General features: G+C 48.7%; 1 protein-coding gene across 1 annotated transcript; it reads left to right on the top strand.

Moving 5' to 3' along the window:
- Positions 1–19,931: 19,931 nt before the first annotated feature.
- FOXE3 (forkhead box E3) lies at positions 19,932–21,077 on the top strand (the record flags this gene model as incomplete). Its single annotated transcript, XM_083867970.1, has 1 exon — positions 19,932–21,077. One exon carries the CDS (start codon positions 19,932–19,934, stop codon positions 21,075–21,077), a length of 1,146 nt encoding a protein of 381 aa, XP_083724096.1.

Raw genomic sequence — 21,077 nt, 5'->3', positions numbered from 1 at the left:
AAAACAGCTCTCCTCTCTATTGGCTGTTTAGACTCTTGTCATCCTTGTATTCCAGCTCAGGAAAAAATGGAAGGGTTCAGACTCTTCTTCTGGGTCTAGAAGGTCCCTCCATGTAACGTGAATATTTGGTGGTACAGAAGAGTAAAAAAGCAGCAGAGGGCTGGAACAAGCAGTTTGGCAGTCAGTACAACTGGCTGGCTTGAATTACGTGTTAAAGTGTTGCCAGTTGTCAGTGTGTTGAGCATTTTGTATCATTATAAGATTTTAGGAGTCCCAATGCAGATTTTCTATATTTTGTTGTCTTAGATTTGTGTGGTTTTTCTCTTGTAGAAAGAAAACTTGCCCAGCAATTTGCTGCACACATTTATGCCCTTCTTTTTTTTAGTGTACAGTGGAAACAAGCATCTGAAATCATTCTTCTCTTTCTGACAGCAACATCTGTAAAACCTTAATGCTGGAAGGAGGCAGGAACCAAGAGATTTATAACCCCCTGCTGAAATATTGGAACGACCTTATTTCCCGGCAATTAGCTTTGCTCAAAACATTTTTGTTTCCTATTAGAAGCAATCTACTAACATTTACATTGATGTGTTTAATAGTTGTTGGCCATCCCTGAATTCAAGCAGGCAAGGAAGGAGTAGAGGGAAGGAATATGCTTTGTAAACCGTGAGAGTATTTGTGCTGCATTGTATGTTGTCTGTGTTGATAGTGGTGAAAACATCTATCGTGCTCTGCTCTAGAATGGGAATGACATAGCTTGGGAAAGGGAAGAGACCTGGTGTTGGGCCAAAGCTTCTCTACCACTGCAGCACATCAGGACCAGCTCCAGCAATTGCTGGAGAATGGATCTTGGTTCAGCTGCAACCCTTGAAGAGTGGAGAGGTGAGGAAAGAAGAGGAACGAGCAGCACCTTCATGCAAGATGGTGTAGGAATGAATAAAGTTATATAATAAAGGTGAGGAGTTAGGTTAAGGAGTGGGTGAATGAATGGATCATTCCCCTTCTTCAGTGGACGCATTGATCTCCAGCAGAGACAGCAGCTTCTGAGACCTCTCTAAGGCCATCAGCAAGAAGTAGATTTTTGACTAAATAGCTGAATTTGGGTTTGTTTGGTCAGTTTTTTGCTTGTTTTGGGGGTTTTTGTTATTTTTTTAGGCTGTTGAGAGCATGATATAATGGGATGGGACTGAGAATTAGATATTTGAGATCAAGTTGCAACATAAGGAAAGCCTCGTGTCTGAATGTATCGATAGCCTGGGTTGGAAGAGATGGCAAATACTGTGGCAGTATTGTTTTGTAGGACCAGGGGAAAGAAATGCCTATTTCCTCCTTGGCTTTGAGATCAGGAAGATTAATGTGTATCTAGATGAGGTCCTGAGTGGATCTCAAAAAGATGAATTGTTTAATTGTTGAAAAAAGCAATTTTAGGGATGTTGAAACAAAGTTGAACTTGAAATATTGGGGATGTTTAAGGACAGTGTCTTGTGTCTTTGTTTTGAAATTAATGTGCCTTGAAAATGGAAAGAACATAAAAATTACAATTTAGGATATTGTTAGCTGGCTGTGGGATGTCCCTCTGAGGGGCAGCATGGAAGAGAAGATTCTTGGGGAAATGCCATGGCCCTGCAGGTGATGGATGATCACCCTTGGCATTCCACAGGCTTTTGTTATCTTTGCTTTCTGGAAGTTTCCTCCACCATGAGATATCATTTCAGAAGTTTGCTCCAGGATGGGCAGCAGATGGTGTCAACTCAATTTTGCTGAAGTCATAGATGATTCACTCATTTTGGCTGAAAATGAGCTTTTCCTGGCCCAGTTGCTCTTCCAGCTATGCCCCCGTTCCCCATCCCTTAGGCTATGTGGCTGTAAGTGTTTTATAAGGCCAAGTGTTTAGCTGGATACCCAAATGATCTGGGTTCAAAACTAATCCCTTTTGGGGGTGTGGCAGTGAACTGTAGCCTGGAGCTGCAGGCATTTGGGATGAGAACTTCTTAGTCTGCCTCTGCTTTGGGAGCCAAGGCTTTGCAGAGCTATACATGAATATTCCATCATTCATTTGATCTCTCTCCATAAATCATCCCAATGGCCAATCCTTGGTCATGGATGTGTTGACATAAGTACTTACTAACACAACTAGAAGTGAGGAGAGTCTTTTGACAGCCTTGGGGAGCAAGGCTGTGCCCCAAAGAGGCAAGCTGCCCCCTCTACCACCCTTGAGACATTGCTTGGGTTCTCAGTGGGGTTTGGGACACGTCTGCTGTATCCGACTGGTGTGGGGGTGAGGGTTGATATCTCTTTGTGGTATCACATCCAGATCCACCTGGTTCCTTAGTCTCTATGGATGGCTGAAGCATGAAAATGCAGGCTGAGGACTGAGACATGAAACCTCCACTGATGTGTGGAGACACCAGGGGCTGAGATGAACCCACCTCTCCTGCTCTTTGCCAGAGCCTGCTGCAGAGGGAGGATGCTGCTGTCAGTCATCAGCCTGTCTCACTCCAGGCATTCCTGGCACAAGTCTCTTCAGGTTTGCCTCTGTGCACAGTCTGGTAATTCCTCCTGTGACGTGTTTATTTGTCTTTGCTTTTTCTTTCTGAGAGGCTGGACCAAACCCCTGCTCCCCATCCTCCCCTCCTGAGACAGAGCCTGAAAAATTATCCTCTTCAGCTGCAGACAGAGTCCCTGGGACATGCCTTGGGCTGTCCTGGACAATCCCTGCCCAGCCATCTCCCTGCAGCAGCAGGAAAATTTATTTAAGCACCAGCAGGAGCAATGGCTGAACACTGAGAGGGAGAAGGAAGGCTGTTCAGAGATCCTCTTGGTTCCTCCAGCAAGGGATAAACTGGCCATGGATCAACTTATGCTTTAAGCATCAGAAGGTGAAGGGCTGGAGCAAATTAAAGTAGGATCCAGTGAGAGGCAAAAACTCAAGTGAGTTTTATGGTAGAGGTTGGTGCTTCTCTCAAAGGGACAAGTTGCCTTAAGAACCTCTTTAATAAATCTTTCCCTGTGGAATTATTTCCATAATATCTACCCCACACAGACTACTTAAAACAGTGTTGTGGGTAGGGGAGCACCAGGAAGGATTTTTCACTCATTGCCGGGTCTGTAGATTCCCTTTCATCCCCCCAGACTGTGAGTGTTGTACCTGTGCTCTGCTGCTGGTACTGCAAGGGCAGTTGGAAGACCAAGCCAAGCTTGGATTGGACTCTGGCAGCTTGTTTGGTTTGGATCTTGTTCCCAGAGCTTCATCTGGTCACAAAGGATGTGCAGCTGGGAGAAAGAATGCAAACTGCTCCCCACTCTTAAATAGCTGGAGGTATTTGGAGAAGATGATGTGTTCATCTCACACATGGCACCAAGGACTCATCCCATGTAGGACTGTTCTTGCAGCTTGCCTGGGACAGCTTCCATATGTTCCCCCTTGAAACAGAGAGTGCCCTGCCTTTCTCCTCATCTGCTGGACAAAGAGGCTTTTCAGCTATGGAGATGCCTTAATTCAGCTGGGTATTTTTACTGAAGGATGTTTCTCTTGTGCTTTGGGTGTTCTTTTGTGCCAGAAATTGTCACAATGTGTGGGAAAGTCCCCTTTCCCTTTTCCTGAAGGACAGGTTTCTTTTCACCTCCCAGCTGCAGGCAGGCTCAGCACACAGATTTATTTAGGGCCAGGGATGTGTGTGTACATGTGGGGTTTTGTTGGTTTTCTTTTTTGAAAGTACAGTGTTGTGGCGGCCAACAGCTAATCCTAAATTTGGGATACCTGACATGGTAATGAGAAAACAAACCTTCCTGCACTTAAAATGAGTGACAGGCCAGGTTTGGCCCCAGCAACCTTCAGAACTGGTTTGACCTTGCAACCAGATCTCCTGGGCTGACTGACAGCTTTTTACAGCCGCATTAGGGCTGGGCTGACCTTGTTTATCTGGGGATTCACCTGGGAGACAGCAGACATGTCCAGGGATATTAAGTCTCAAGCAGAAAATGTTTGCTCAGGTATTAGGGGGAGAGTTAATTTGGACTGAATACCTCCTATGTGGCACCAGGCACTGCTCTGAGGGACACTGTGCCCCCTGGCTGATGACAGGTTTAGACTTTCTTTACAAAGTGGATCTTCTTTGAGTGGAGCAACGCAGAGCCCTTCAACTCACTCTGAATTTCCTTTCACATTTAATGTTTTTGGGGTTTTGGTAAAACAGAGCCCAGGTGAGGGTGCGGGTTGATTTTCCTGCAAAGGGTCTTGCAGCTGGCACCACAAATGTGCTGGACCACGTGGACTCACTTTTGTTTTATAAAATATTGACACATGTGAGCTGGCATCTGTCCCAGCTGTGGTTGGTGTCCCCTTTACCTGGTACCTACCAGCTCCTTCCTTCCCATGCAGGGGGTGTCCTTCTCCTGCTGCAGTGACTCAGGAAAAGGCTGGGGACAGCAGTTCTTCATCTTTGCTTGTGCAGACCCTGAAGGAGAGGACCAAGCTCTGGAGCTGCCCTTCTCCTGCACCCCAAGGATGAACAGAAAAGGAGCACCCTGTAGATGGTGCTCTGCTCTGTCTGTCCCTGCATACACATTTGGGAGCATCCAAGGGATGCTGCCTGAAGCCTGATCCATGCTGATGTCACCTGGGGAACTAAGCCATCCCAGCAGAATGATTCCATCTGCTGTGTCAGTGGTTACAGCCTTTGATTTCCAGCAGCGCACATGTGCTCTGGGCAGGTGGTACAGCCCTCCTGCAGTGACTCTGGGTGCAGGCGAGATGATTTCAGATGCAGAGATACCTTGGGATTTAAATTTTTAGAAGTTATTTCTTTGGGCTTGCAGGCAATTAACAGCCCTCAATGTGTGAGTGGGTGGTCCTGGCTGTGTCCCACCCCTTAGGAGCACAGAGCATTGCTGTTCCCTGGGGTCAAGCAGGCACCTTCACTGCTGATAATTCTCCAGGTTTCCCTCTCCTGCTTTTTGTGATGAATCACAGCCAATCTCTCCTTTCTGGATTCCTCTGATGAATTTCTTTTCCTCCTTCACTTTTCAAGAGTGAAGGTTTCATGTGCTGCCATCCCACACATGGTTTCTGGTCTCTGCTGGATGGGGTTGGGCTCATGGCAGAGAGTGGCTTGGGGGAAATCTGGAGCTGATTTTTGGTAACAACACAGATGTCCATGGTGTGATATCCTTTGCAGATAGAATGTTTCCCTGGTGTTGTAGGGAAGATTTTATTTACTTATATCTTTTCCCATTTTCCCTGCTGGTATTCTCTGGTATCACCCCCCTGCATTTCTTCTGCTCAGGTTTCACCTCAGCCCTCCCTCTCCCCTCACACATGCTTGTTTGGGAATGTTGGGGTAATTGTTTGCTCACTGTATTGCATATTTCCACCTTGGCATTGGATTTTTGGTCCCCAGCCAAGGTAAGAAATTAAAATGCCTGTCTAGTGTGAGACAACCTTGTCAAGATTCCCCATAAGCAGCAGAAGCTGAAGTCTTCAGGGAGAAAGGCTTTAAAGCAGATTCCTTTGCTGTTTGTGGAGCCAAGGGGATACTTTTCTTTGATAGTCACAGTTCCACAAAACTGTTGAGATCAGATAGAACAATTGAAAATCCTTCATTATAGGCTTGACTTTATTCAAATATCATACGTTGTGCTTAAGTGTAAAGTCAGCTGCTGCTCTAAGGGACAGCCAGCAGCCAGCCATGGATTCTCCTGTCTGTGCCCCACACCAGAGCTGTGTCTCTTTCCTCTGTATAGTTTCTCTCTAGCCCAGGGTGTCAGATCCCCACGGAGCCTCTCCTGAGGACCCAGCTATTTATTTAAGAAAAAAAATATGTCCCCAGGTAGAGAATGGAGGGAGGCACAGATGAAAAGCTGCCAAGGATGAGTAGGATGTGGTGATGCATCCCACAGCTGGAGAAAGAGTAAGAAGCTCACTGGCTTATGCAAATATCCCAAATCCTGAGTATTTCTTCCTCTTCCTGACCCACCCTGCTTGGCTTTCCTCTGCATCAAGTTCTGGCTGGTCTCTAAAGACAGAGAGTTCAGATGAGCAGGAAAGGACCTTCAACCAATCTGGGAAGGATGTCCGTACCAGCTGGTGTTCCTACATGTTGCTCCTGGGAAATGGTAGAGAAAAAAAGCTGAAAGTGCCCTCTGGATATGTGGATCCTCAGCACAGCACGAGCACTGCTGTTGGTCCCTCCTGAACCAGTCCACTCTCAGTAACGGGTCCAGCAAAGAGGGGAAGCATTGCAGCAGTTTGGCCTGGAGGGCTGGAAATGTGGCTGCTGCAGTGTGAAGCCTCCCTGTCCTGGGGGAGGCTGGGATCCTGCTGCTGAGCTATTTATTTAAGAAAAAAAATATTATCATTTCAGGCGTTGGCAGCATGGGGTGTATCAGCCATTGTATCAAAGATGTGGTTTTAATGCACTTTCCTCCGCTTAAATGCTATTTGCCTTCTCCTTCAGGCAATTGAATTTAAGAAAACTCTGGTTGCCCAGGTTTTGTTGAACAAATTGGTCCCTGCACACACAATTCCCAGGAGGAGCCAGCTCTGCAGAAACTCTGGGAGCTGTCACTTCAGTGCATGGCTGGGATGGGCTGAACGGATTACCCAGCTCTGCATCGTCTGCTCTTTTATCTGTCTCAAAGCAATGGGAAGCCAGGAATAACCCCTCAGGGTTCCTCTGAGCCTGGCGGTTTCTGGAGCCCGGGGTCAGATGACTGTTATTGTAGCTAAAGGTGTTTAACCCCAATTGATTTTGACAAGCCCTATTAGCGAATCCCACAATTACTTATTGGGTTTGGAGAGGAACGTTGTCGATTTAAGGCTGGATGTTCTAACCTGAGTGCTGCTGACAGGATGCCATAGGTACAAAGTTGTTTCTGCAGGAATCAATGGAAAAACTCCCTGTCAATTTTTGGGGCCAAATTCTTACCCTTCCCCAGGGTCCAGCAGCTCTCAAGGGTATCAGAGTCAGCCCTAAAAACCAACAGCTTGGAATGAGATGTATGAAGCCTCCTACTCTGCAAAGTACAGAGCATCCCTGGGTTGGGCTAAAATAAGCCTTGTTTGTAGTCCAGCTGCCCACATCCCGGGGGAACCCTGCAGGAGCCATGGGACCTGCTGCGAAGCATAGGAGAGTCCCTGGGAAGCTGCTCAGAACAGGCTGAGGGTTGTTTCTGCTCCCATGAAAAGCTGCCCTGTCCCCCAGCTTGGTCTAAACTCATGGAGAAGGGAGCTGAGGATGTTTGGTACCTGTGGCTGAATGAGCAGAGGGAGCCTGCTCAGCATCTCTGCATGCTCGGATCCGATGTTTATCCCACGGGATTGAGTTCAGAGCCCCCGGGCCCTGCAGGCTGGAGCCGCTGCTGGGCAGGCAGAGAAACTGCCTGGAGACTTGTGTCTGTGAGAAATATCAAGTGATGAGTTCTCTGAGGCTCATATCCCAAAGACGCCTGAGATCATTTGGATGTGAATGGGAGTTATGTGCCTAAGTAATCTCAGAGGATCTGGGTTTAACAGCATTGCTGGATTTCTTTTTTTTTTTTTTTTTTTTTTTTTTAATAATGCAGCAGCTAGGGAAATAAAAGCATGATCTAAACAAGGAAATCATTGCATTAGCCCAATATTTTAACGAAGCACTATTGCTCTGCAGGTCAGGTGTAGGTGTTGGTAGGTGGCAGGCAGCAGCCTGCTGGTCACCCATCCTGGACACAGAAATGTGCCTGTCACACGTGCAAAGGCACTTCAGCCCAGAAATTGCTTTGGGGCAGCAGGGCAAGCAGCCTCTTGGAAGCCCTGCAAGTTTCACACTTGCTTTTGCTTCTCGATTGCTTGGGGAGAGGAGTGACCCTCTCAGGGAAAACAAACAGGGGCTGCAGCGAGCGCCTGGAGCTGCCGTGAGACTGCGCCGAGTTCTCCGGGGGGTTTTGTAACAAACACCTTGTAAAACGCAAATATTTGAATAGCGACGTTCACTGCTAATGTGCCAGGTCGAGGAACAACTGCTTATGCTTTTTGCTTTTTGTTTGAAACTTAAAGGGTGAACTTAAGGATTTTCCAGAGACAAAAGCATTGAATACACTATTTACATACTCATCCTGCAGTTAGTGGACAGGATTATGAGCCATTTATTTAACAAAGAGACCCTAGTTAATCAGCAGTCTATTTATTGTTTCTTCATAATTTGGCAGTAATTCATAACCACATCTTGTTTTTCATTATGGGCACAATTGCACTAAGTGTGCTTGCTCCCCATGTACCATCTCTGATTTTTATTTTCCTTTTGAAAATTGCTCATATTCTTAAATAAAGGATCATATTTAAATGGAAAATATTTGTTTCAGATGATTGCTTTCAAAAGAACCAGTTCCTTGCCCTGTTTTGGGTTATTAAATTATTTTCTTTGTTTTATTGCAGGCTTTTTTAGCTCAGCCTCTGGAAACCTGGGCAACAGAGGAGGTGGCTGTAGGTGCTGGAAAGCACTTGGGGTCAACTTTGGTCATCGATGTAATTGGGTCGAGTTACTGAATGCCTAAAGGTATGGAGGATTTTTATGCTGATTTTAAGGCTATTATTAGTTATCTGGCAATGTGTCTCTGGTCTCTCTGCCTGCCTGTGGGGTGTGAAGAAAGGCTGAAGTTGCTGTGCTTCTCCCAGCCTCACCAGCCTGCTCTTGACTCTGCTGGGCTCCTGACTGGAGGGACTCCAGACTGGAGTTTGATTTCTACCACAGGAGATCCCATGCCCCAAACTGCTTGGCTGCCACTGTGATTTTCACCTGGAGATCCTGAACCACCGAGGTGTGTTTATCCCTCCTCGGGCACAGAAGTCGTTCCCCCTTCTCCAGGTTCTTGTCTGACCTCAGGACTCTTGATTTCCAGTTGTGTGAGGAGAGTGGGGCTCTTTGCCTGCTCCCACTGCCAGGCAGAGAGCTGCAGGAGCAGCGTGGCCAGGGAGCTATTCCTGGGGTGCTCAGTGCCAGGGTGAATCAGGCCATAGTGACCTGCAAAGCCTTGTCCTAAGCACTGTCTCTTCTCCCACCAACTGCAATATTCAGAGGAATGCTGATACCAATGAGAACTCTTGGTGATGACTGGGGCAGAAACGAATATTTTCCCACTAGGAAAAGGCCATCTGTGAAATTTCATGGACAGTTCTCCCCACTTGTTAAACACCCCCTTCACTTGGTTATTTTTCTTTTTTTAAAAAAAATTATTATTATCATTTTTTATGTGTGTAATTGCATGTCAGACCAAGTGCACTCAGAATGCGAGCAGGGTCTGATACAAGGAGGGTGAAATGAGATAATCCATGTTTTCATCATCCATAGGCCTCTCTTTTCACGGGCCGTGGGCCGTACTTTATTAGGCTGAGCAGCTCTGGGCCTGCAAGAAAGAGGAGCCCTTTCTCATCCCGATGAGAATAGGGCAGTGAATGGATTCCAAGTGTTTACTCAGCATTTGTCTCGTGGTTTATCAAAGGAATGAGGCGGAGGTGCCGACAGACCTTTTGTCCTGCTGATGTGTTATGACAATGTTCCATGAATATGCAGAATGGCAGAAGGGATTAGAGCCAGTACAATTCCCCTCCGGCGCTCTTTTTTTCTTTTTCTGCCTTTTTTTTTTTTTTTTTTTTTTTTTTTTTTTTTTTTTTTTTTTTTTTTTTTTTGCCTGGGATGTTCAGGGGTTTAAGAGTGACCTGCTCACAGTCAGGGCACTAAACATCAGATTTTCCTGCAGATAGGGGTGTAAAAATCCCACACTTGTCCAAAGCTGTTAGCATCTGACTTGAAGGTTGGGCTGTCTTAGTCACTCGCTGCTCTTTATGAAATTTTGGCTGGCAGGAACTGCCTGGCTGAAAGCTTTGTGTTTTGGGAGACATGGAGATATTGGGGCATAATTAACACTTGAGTCAATCAGTGACACGTGAAGCCCAGGGCTGGTGGGGATGTGACCGCTGCTCTCTGCTCTGCTGCTCTTGGTGTAGGCTGCCAGTGGTACCTGCTGTGTTTTCCTGTTGCTTCCCAGAGTCCTGGCCCAGAGGTTTGGGCATGAATCAACAAACAGTGCTGACATCAGGCATCTTCATGTGATGTTTTAGATGGGCAGGTTAATGAGAGAACCCTTGTACATACCTGTGAGGTGATTATTATCTCTGTTTTCAGTATGGGGTACAGTGGGATGGTGGGAGCAGACACATTGTTCCACAGGTGTAAATCCAAACTTTGGTGTTTGACTCCTCATGTTGAGGTTACTGCTGAGCCGTGGCCAGAAGCTTTCTGCTGGTAGAGTGGCTTTTTTAGGTGCAATTATGCAAAGATGTCCCATAGGAGAAATACTCTCCATTGGTTTCCTACATCCCAAGAATCTCTTCTGCCCTGCTGCTTAAATGGCATGGCAGGGAGTTCCCCGGATACATAAGGGGGGTGATGACATTGCATCCATGTTGGGTCTTATTCCAGGAGGAAGGGTGTTGGACATGTTCAGCACTGATCTGATTCTTGTTGAAGCCAACAGACCAAAGCCCAGCTAAGAGCTGTTAAATCCACCTGAAATCTCCCCTAGCCCAACCAGAAGGTTGAAAACAGCCTGTTCCACCCTTGCCACATACAGTTAAACAGGTTGTTCTGGCCCTTCTAGTACCCTTCTGGTCCTGCCTTTCTGTTTGGGATTTTGGTTGCTCTGTGGAGTATCTGGAAGACATTTGGTCTGAATCAGAGGAGAGGTGGGCTGTAGTCTGCTCTCTCTCATTGAGCCCATGGGAATCACCCTGCCTGTGATGACCATCTGCTGTGGGGACATCCAGTGAAGGCCATTGAGGAGAAATTGCTATCATATCCTCCAGTACAGAGATATTTGAGCAGTGATGCTCTGAAGGTGGTCAAGTACACCAGGCTGCTCTATTCCTGTCCCCTTGGAATATGTGCTGTGTGGGGCTGAGCTCTGGATCCTGCACAGAGCATCCCATGGCAGGCTTAACCTGTGGCTGCTGTTGCCACTGTTTTTCCCCTGGAATGGGTAGGAATGGGGGAGTTTCTTCACAAGCATCAACCTGAATGAGGCCTGTGAGACCCTCTGGGGCATCGAGTTTCTGTTTACAGAATGAAGCATTTGCTGAGCAGGGGGCTGGCAGGTTTGTAATTTGAGTGTGTGTTGGGGGAAAAGGAAAGAGGCAGAGCCTCCTTGCAAGTCCTGGCACCAACTGTGCAGAGGTACCTCCTGCTGCTGTGGCATGTTTGTTCTCCTTGCTGCAGCTCCTCTCCACCCGCCCGGGAACACAAGCAATAATTAGGTTAATGGATTTTGATGCAGTGATCCCAAGTCCAGCTCTTGGCTGGTGGCCCCATGACAGCAGCTGGCAGTGGCTCCTGCTGATGGAGGGTGTGTGCTGTGATTTGCTTCCTGGAGACATTCTTGATTGGTCTGTGAGGAAAAAGTGGCTTTGTATCTCCAGAGGCCAAGGACCATTGTCCAGCCAGTGCTGACATCCCTTCTGTGGGGTCTGCTCAGCACTGGGGTGTGTCCATGATGCAGCTGATATGGGGGACCTGAGGCACCTCAGCCTTAGCTCTTAGGCCAGCCAAATTCTGGAGACTGGATTAAAAGAAAAAAGAGCATTTTACCCCATCTGCCAGCTCTTGCCACCATCAGCAACAGATGATCTTCGTTTGATCTTCCTTCCTGTGCACAAAGGACCACAGTTTTCAGGTTATCCTTTGCAATCTGGGCTCCTCAGTTGTGTAAGGAGCAAAGAAACCAAAGCAACTAAATGAGAACAGATCCTTCCCATCCTTCTGAGAAATCTGTGATGAAAACACAAGGGTTGGCAGTCCTAGGAAGAAGGCCAGCCTTGGTTTTATGGGATATTTACAGCACAGACACCCCACTGTTGAAGCAGCCTTCAGTTCTTTGCTCATCTTTTATTCCTCTGGGATTATGTTGATGCCTGAAAACTTCATCTGAGTCCCTTTTCCTTAAGGGTGGACTAAGCAGTGGAAGAACAAACCCATGGCAGAACCAGGCTCTGGATTTCATGGGGCTACAAGGCAAAGCCATTTAGACCTGTTTGCAACATCTAAATCTGTAGTGAAAGTTGCTGAGCCCTCTGGTGGGATCTGCCATGATGATGGCACCCTATAACTGGCACCCCATAACTCCTTCATCCTGGTGGATAAGTACATATCTCAAATACCTCTGTGTTGCTGTTCTGCTCATCTGGGACTTGAAATGGTTTTTTGGCTTCCATTCCACCTGAATGTGTTTGGGCCTCTTAGGACTCTTGTTGCCACTGACGTTTTTTTTTTTTTTTTCTTTAGGAACTTTATGACAGGATATAAGTATCTAATTCTCGTTGATTTGGATGGAAGTTGGATTTCTAACTTTTACAAAGCCTCTCCCAGACTCTTTATGTTGGAAAAATATGACCAGATCCTGTATATTTTTCTCTTTAGACCCAGTCCCAAATTTGGCCCAGGTTTCCTTTGTTTCCCTCCCTGTAAGGCAGGGGACAAGCTGCCCCTTTTTAATCTTTTAGGTCTATGAGGATTTGCCATGCCTGCTGAGAAAAACACAAGGCAAGAAAATCTGTGCAAAGTTTGTACACTCCCAAGTTTTTGCTGCAGTGGAAAGATAGAGATCTTTTGCTCCTTTACCACAGGTTTTTCATTCAGAAAACTTCACCATAGCCTGTTATTCACCAATTCCTATTCAAAAGCTAAATTATGAAGATTAATCCACCAGTTCCATCCTACAGACTCATGCAAAAACAAAACCTGAATGCATGTGATATATAACACTATGTATGGAGGGAAAACCTTCCACAGATGCCAATCAGATGCATCTGCAAAGTAGATGTAAGATTTTTGGTTCCATCAGAGAGTATTTGGATGGTGGTTGTGGTGATGTCACTGCCTTGTTGCTTTGCTTCAGATGAGTCAGTCCTTCATGCCCTACTTGCATTAAGAAATGGACAAAATCATCTCTGACCCTTCCCCAAGGGCACACTGTACTGGACATTTTTTAAAGAAGAGTTCTTGTTTCTAGTATTGTGACATCTCCAATCCTTGCTCAAGGGCCCTCCTTGAGGCTGAGATGATGTGAAGGCAGAGCTCTGCTTCCTACTCTGCTGATAAGGGAGGTCAGTGACTGATTTTGCACATATCTTCTTGGGTAACCAGGATCCAAGCCAGGTTTCAAGTCCAAATCCATCTGCCTCATTGTTTATACTCAGGGTGGCACTACCAGATGGAGTTACTAACCTTCTAAATGGACCCTGAGACCATCACCTGGATGCTGCTGCCTCCCTGCATCAAATACTGCCTGTGAGACAGAGATTCCCATCTCAGCTGGAGGACTCCAGTGTCCACAGCATTTCAGCAGTGGCAGATGGAAATGAATTAGCTAAACTTCCATGGATCCACAAATTAAAGAAATATCTGTATAGTTCTCCCAGCCCCAAGCAGCAACAGGCAGGAATGGTTTTGGCTGGAAAGAATGTGAGGCAAATGCTGTGATTCACACTTGTCCAGTCTGATTTGAGTCTGAATCATGTCTCTCCTCTTCTCACTAGGAAATCATGTGATGAACACCAGTTTGTCATGGCTGGAGACTTCTTTTCCTGTACCATGTGCACTTTGAAGTCATTGTACAGAATTTTAGATTTTGGTCATTTGTGGAGTGGTCTTAAAGGCAGATAAGGTTGTCACAACCTCAGCCAGCTTCTCCACCAACACAGACATGTAGTGAGCTCTTTCCATTTGGGACTGAAGTGCTGGGCAGTGGCCAGGTGTGAAGATTTCTGCTCTTTTTCCCCCCAGATCACCATCTCATGGCTTCAGGTCTGTGTCCATCCCCACCACCTCATGAGATCCTGTTTCCTGCACAGCCTCCATTCACTTGGTCCCACCTGCTTATGGGGTTCCCTGTCCCTCCTGCTGAGGTTGGTGTTCCCCCTACACTACCAGGAGGGGCTTCCCAGAGGTGCCTAGCTGGGCTGGGGGGATTAGGGAGTCTTTGTTTCAAAAGCATTTTAAGTGGTGAGAAGAAAAACAGCCAGCAGGTCGGGCTGCAGGCAGATCAGGCTGAAGGTACAAGACAGAAGGGAAATTTTTCATGACAGAGGTGTGCTCCTGGCCTGAGGGGAGGGAAGAGGCTATTGTGGTTGGAGTTAGTGAAATCACTGCTGGCAGGAGCATTAAACAGAGGAAAAAGAGAGTGGATAGTGAGCCAGCAAAGTGGGATTTTAACCATCTGCCCAGGCTTGCAGCTAATTCATCTGGTACTCAAGGGAGTAACAAATCAACAAGGAAAAGGGAAAGTTTTGCACTGGAGCCTTTGCCTGGGAGCTCTGGTGTGCAGCATCTGGGGCAGTTGAGCATCATTTCCTTGATTTCATTGGCAAACCTGAGCCTCAGCAGGTTTGGGGAGCTGGCTGGGGACAGGGTGTGGGCAGGAGAAAAGCCTTTCACTGGCAGCTAGGAAGCATTGGGAAGAGGCAGAACTTCCCAGTGTGGGGAAAGTTTGGGATAATGTATGGGATCCAGGGGACGGAAATGGTGTGGCAATGCACAAAACACTCCTGCTGCACTGCCCCTGTCCAGGGGCAAAGTTTTCCTTTGAGTTTCTGCTTATTCTTGTGATCCTGAGGTGGATTTGTGCCCTGCTTGAAACTGAAGGTTGGTAGCACAGATTCGCCAAGAGAAGTTTTTTAACAACTGCTGTAGTTCTACCAAAATTATGAAGCTTCTTTGGGTTTCCATAGTATTTAACATTGTTTTATAAAGCCAAATAATTCTATATTATTTACTAACCCCATGCATGACGCATGCTTTGCTCTTCTCAGTGTCTTGAAGCCACCAGGCACGACAGCTGAGAAACCAGGGAGAGGGACCAGCTCAACCTGGCCCTTGTGCATGGTCTTCTCTTGGGCTTGGGTTCTGGCCATGAGGTATGGCTCTGGGGTAAAATTTAAGGAGTATTTTCTTCCAGGAAAAGAGAAAATGAAACACTTATTCACCCCAAATATTGAGGTTTGTCTTGAGCAAAAAAAGCAACAAAATTTATAGAAGTGAAATCTCCAAAACTCCATACAAAAATTTGTCCTCCAAGGGTTTTAATAGCTGAACTCCCTTGTAATCTTTTCTGTTTTCTTTCAAATTTAAACAAAAATATGCTTCTATTAGGAGTATTATTTTTGATAAACAGACAACAAAAAAAGGATTTTTTTTTTCTCCCATCCCCCTTATTTATAGGAATAAAAGTAAACTTAAAAAATATTACATCAAAATGAACTTGGGCAAGAAAATCTGGACTGGTTGTAGGGGGAAAAAACCCAAAACTTGCCCACAAAGCTGAAGAATAATTCAAAAGTTTCTTTCTCTATAATTTTTCTCTGCTATTCCACAGTTTCTGTACATGCTTTTACCTATATTTTTCAGGGAAAATGATTTTGTCTGGGCCTTACTGCGCAGTTGCCTACAAATCCATAAGTGCATCAAAGAGTTAGTTCTCAGAAAGGATTTATTTGCTTTCATTATCAGTTTCCTGCATTTTGAAGAAATGGAATAGCTCAGGAAGAGTGTTTAATCGTGGCTCCTTTGACCCCAGCCACTGCCTGGTGTCCTGGGCTGATTTTTGTGTGGCTGCTGGTCCTGAGCAGTGTGGTGGCCCCACTCCTGCATGAGTGCTGTGGTCACAAACCACAGAGTGGACCCTCCTGGTCTGCTGTTTGCTCTCATTGCTGTTCTCCATCAGATGTTTCACCCCTGAGAGTGGCACCCATGAGGGAAATGTCCCAGGAGGAGAGGATTTCTCACACACTCCCAAACTGTCATCACCTCATGGAAATGTGCTGAGCTCTTACGTGGCTCTCCTTGGTGCTGCCAAGAAACAGGACAAGAGGCAATGAGCAGAAAATGATGCACAGGGAGTTCCACCTGAAAATAAGGAAGAACTTCTTTGCTGTGTGAGCGACTGGGCATTGGAACAGGTTGCCCAGAGAAGGGTGTGGAGTCTCCCTCACTGGAGATATTCAAGAGCTGTCTGGATGTAATCCTGTGCTCTGGGATGATTCTGCTTGGGCAGGGAAGTAGGACCAGATAACCACTGTGGTCCCTTCCAGCCTGACCCATTCCATGATTCTGTGGGCAATGTGATTCACCTTCTGGTGGCAAAGCCTTCCCACTGCACAGAGTACCTGTGGCAGGGGCTGTCTCAAGAGTCCTTTGAGGGTCTCCATCTGGGAATTCAGAGCATGGGTGATTCAGACATGGATACACAGAGGGTGGGAATGGGCTCAAGTGTTATGTCAGGGCAGTGCTGCTCCTACAGCCAAGGAAGTACCTGAACATTTGGTTGTTGGTGAGTGATGGGGTCATTCAAGGCCATTCTAAGAGCACCATCAGCAGGTTTTGTGTTGAAGCATCTCAGGGGCCACTGCTGGATCTCAGGCTGGAGGGTGCCTTGGATTGTTCACTGTGGAATTTCTAAGGAGAGAAAGCAGAGAAGTCCTTGCTATCAGGGCTCCCACTCCTTCTTTTTCCCTGCACATCCCAGGGGGACTGAGAAACAGGTGACTGCTTCACAGGTAATCATAGAGCTCTGGAAGTGGGGATGATCCAAATGCAACTGTGCCCAGTGCAGACATCCAGGCAACTGTTTTACACAGGACAGGACAAAGCCACTGGTCTCTCAGCATGGCTACATTAAAGATCATGAGCCTTCCACCCAGGTACCCCCATACTGCGTGTGGTTTAGCAGAAGATTGTTTTGTTTTGGGGGAATGAAACACACATTTTTCTAACCTGTGTGATTGTCAAGTGTAGCTTGGACACAGGCCTGGGTACCACAGGTGCAATGCCTGCCTGGGATGCATGGGGGGCTTAAAACAGAAGCTGGCTGAGAGTGCACAGCCCCATTCCTTTGCAGTGAAGCAAGTTCACCTGTGCTATAAAGTGATTTGTGTGTACAGCATTTCTAGAGGAGGCTTCAGCTCCAGTGCAAACCAGTTCAGGAGCTGGAGGTTGAAATCTCTCTACATACTCAGGATGAACTGAGGCAGAAGGCAGCAGATGCTGCCAACACTTACTTAGTAAATGTGATTTATTCCCTTCTCATCACCTCACTTTAAAGAGGGTTCTGGACCACATTTGTTTGGTAACCACTTTTATTATTGTCTTCCACTTTTTAATAATAGGTCTGGGCCAAAGAGCACCCTGAGTGAGAAAGCATATGTGGGAATCAGAGTCTGTGTGTTCTGGCCTTCCCTATTCCATGGTAAAACACAGCTTCCTGTCTGTGTGCTCCTGCCCACCTCTGTCCTGCTGTTTTATCTGTCTGTCAAAGCTATTTTGACATCTGGGTCTTAACACACAAGCTGAGAGCAGTTTGAATGGTCCCATCAGCTTTAAAGTAACTACTCACCAGCTGGAGTCTGAGCCAGGCCACAGACCCAGAAGGGGCCCAGGGTTTCTCCCTCTATGTGTAAAATGACATGAGATCAGGGCCCAGGACTATAAACACTTAAAGCAGTTGGGTCTTCACAGCCCATTGTCCAGATGAGATGTTTCTTCCTTTGCTAGATCTGATCTCAGCTGCAGGCACCTCCAGATCCAGCCAGACTGCTGGGTTTTCTTTTTCAACTTATTTTCAACTGTTAAGAATAAAAAAACCCCAACAATAAAATATATATTAAAAAAAAACCCCCAAAACCCTAACCCCACAAAACAGCAACAAAACCCCCAAAACCAACAAAAAACCCCAACCAAACAAGTGGGAGAAAGTGAGTGATAAATAAGGGCTGTTTGATATGGTTGAGAAAAGCTGTTCCTCTTTTGCACTCTATAACCCTTTTCCCTCCCAAACCCATTCTTGCCAGATCAGAATACATTAAAATCCTTGCATCAACATGAAAATCCCAACAGTTAATGTTTGCAAAGGTGAAAGTTTCCATCTCCCCCAGGTGGGCAACTTTATTCGTGCAGTCTGGAGTGGTCTTTAGCGATTGTCTTCTTGGATATCTGTCCTGCTGCCTGCTCCAGTGAGTGGAAAAGTCAGAGCCTCTGGCTGAAATTAACCACCTCCCTTCAGATACTTGCTTGATTTAAATGTGCATGTCAGGAGAAATATGAATTTTCCATTCTTTTTCCCTTGGCTCTCACAAGGTGAATGAATGGTCCCAGCTGTGCCTTTCATTTGCTTTCCTCCCTGAAGATCTGTGTCTGGAGAAAGGCATCATTCTCCAAGGCTGTTTCACCCTTTTTCACCTGCTCTCTATCCTCCAGCCAGCACCAACATTCCTGTTATCCTCATTTGGCAGAATGGAAACTGAGGCAGTCAGCTGAAACAGCAGTGGTCCATGTCAGATCAGGATTGGACCCACAACTCCCTGCCTGAGCCCTGGGAAGTGGAAGAAGAGCCACAAATATCTACAGGATAAAGCATGAACAAAAACCACATGCAGGCACAAGAAGGGGAATGAGCAATGGTGCCATTATTCCACTAGCAAATGCTTAAAGGAAAGGGCTGAAGACTCTTCTCTAAAAGTTTGGTTGGCTCTTTAGGTCAAAAAAGAAGGCAGGAGGATGATAGGACCTGGCCAAGCTCACCTACTTGCCTCTGTGGAAAAAGCCCTTCATTGTGCTCTGCCCTTGGAAAAGCTTTCACACAAGTTGTAAGTTGAAGACTTCAAGTTTTACTCCAGCGGGGCTTATGAAGGAATCTGCCACTGCTTTCATGGTGCTTTTCCATCTGTGTCCCCAGGACAGGGACAGACAGCTATGCCTAAAGCTCTGAGCTGGTTATAAAAGCTCCCCTTGGCTTGTCCAGCCCGCCCTTAAGCAGTGGCTTCCTTCTCTGCTCTGTGCCAGGGGCTCCCTGGGCAGGCATTTGGCTCAGAGGTGACTCTCAGGAGCAGTGGGTGAGCACAGTGTGGAAGCTCACAGGTTTTCTGGTGCTGCTCAAGCAGCCCCTCAGCTCTGGTAGCAGCAAAGGCCGAGGATGAGAGGCTGCAGTTCTGCCCAGCCAACTCACTCTGGGGAACTGGAGAGATTTTCCTAAAACCCAGTAGGGAATTCTGAGACTGGTGTCTTCCTTCAGCTTCATACTCTCTGCAGTGATAAAGAGACCCTTATTTTCCCTGTCCTACCTCCTTTGCCCGTGCTCTGGGCAGCCCTGAGCTCTGTGGACCATTTCCCTTTCTCCTGAAAAAAAAAAAAAAAAAAAAAAAAAAAAAAAAAGAAAGAAAAAAACAAACCCTTTTCCGAGGATTTCCTTACCTAGGAGGTCTCACCAAGCTGCAGAATAACTAAACCGACGGCCTTGGTTTCGGAGAGAGCCCCTGGCTCTCGGCGGCGCCGAGCTGGGGCCACCTCTGAGCGCTTCTCACAGGAGAAAAAGACAACGAAATCCAAGCGCAGGAGGGGTCGCGGAGGGAGGTTACCTGCTCTCCTGCTGGGGGCTGGCAGCGGCACCAAACTCGCCCCGGGCTGGCCGTCGGGACTCGTTTAGTTTGGTTTTTCTCCTGGGAGGAAGCAGCAGTTCCGAGCACGGAGAAGGGCCGGGAGGAGATGCGGCCGCAGCGCTGGCCCCGGGACCCCCGGGGGAGGGACCGCTCGGGGGCATGGCTATGGAAGGAACCCCAGGAGAGGCTGGGGGATTTAGTCGTGGGAGTCAGGACCCCTCCCCGGGGGCCTCCTCCTCCCGCCGGGGGCGAGGGGCCGGGCGGGCCGGCACCGCACGCCCCTCCGGGGGGGCGACCTCCCTATATATTGCCAAGCGGCTCGGGACCGACCTCCCCATCGCGGGGAGCTGCCGCCGAGCCTGCCCCCCTCCCCTTCCCCTCCCTCTCCCCTTCCCCTCCCCTCGGGGGGACTCTTTCTCCCGCCGCTCCCCCCCATCCTCCTCCAGGAGGAGGAGGAGGAGGAGGAAGGCTCGGGCCGTATATGAACGCGGCCGGCTTTCCCTGCCTGCGAGGCATGTGCACGCTGCCGGCGGCCAGCCCCGCGGCCAGCCCCGCTTCCCCCGGGCCGCCGCGGGGCTCTCCGCCGGTGAAGCCGGAGCCGCGGGGCGCTGGGGGCAGCCCGGCCCCGCCGCCGCCGCCCGAGGAGCCGCCGCCGCCCGCCGGGGGCCGCCGGAGGAAGCGGCCGGTGCAGCGGGGCAAGCCCCCGTACTCCTACATCGCCCTCATCGCCATGGCCATCGCCAACGCCGCCGAGAGGAAGCTCACCTTGGGGGGCATCTACAAGTTCATCACCGAGCGTTTCCCCTTCTACCGGGAGAACCCGAAGAAGTGGCAGAACAGCATCCGCCACAACCTCACCCTCAACGACTGCTTCGTCAAGATCCCCCGGGAGCCCGGACATCCCGGCAAGGGCAACTACTGGACCCTGGATCCGGCCGCAGAGGACATGTTCGACAACGGGAGCTTCCTGCGGCGGAGGAAGCGCTTCAAGCGCACCGACATCACCACCTACCCCGGCTACATGCAGAACTCCAGCGCCTTCACGCCCCCGCCCGCCGGCCGCCCCACGGCCCCCGCAGCGCCCTACCCCAATGCCCTGTGCTCGCCCGGCTACGGCCCGCAGCTCTCCGGCACCGTCTTCCACCCCTACGCGGCCGGGGCGGCCCCGCCGGCGCAGCATCCCAGGATGTTCAGCATCGACAGCCTCATCAGCGGGCAGCAGGCCCTGCAGCCCTCGCCGCCCTCCGAGCTGGGCCACCCGTCGCTGGGCTTGCCCGGAGCCGAGCTGGCTCCCGCCTGCTCCGCCGGCAGCTCCGAGCCCCCCTGTTTCCAGGCACAGCCCGTCAGCCCCGGCTTGCTGGGCCGGGCCGGCCCCAACTCCCTGGCGTACCCGTACGCCGCCTCGCCCCCGCACCTGCCCGTGGCCCAGGGCAGCTACTCGCCCGGCAGCCCGCAGCTCTACGGGGCTCCCAACAGACTGGCCCTGCCGGCCATGCGGGCCCCGGCCTGCGCCGAGCACGGCGAGCAGCTCCTGGGGCTCTCGGCATCGCCCCTCGGCCAGTTCGGCTCCGGCAACACCTACATGAGGCAGCCCAACTTCCCCGCTGGCCTGGAGCGGTACATGTGA

Source organism: Zosterops lateralis (genome assembly GCF_965231275.1).
Source record: "Zosterops lateralis genome assembly, chromosome: 9".
In the NCBI taxonomy this organism is placed as follows: Eukaryota; Metazoa; Chordata; class Aves; order Passeriformes; family Zosteropidae; genus Zosterops; species Zosterops lateralis.
The sequence above is the reverse complement of the archived record's forward strand: the minus strand, read 5'-3'. Positions and strand labels throughout refer to the sequence as shown.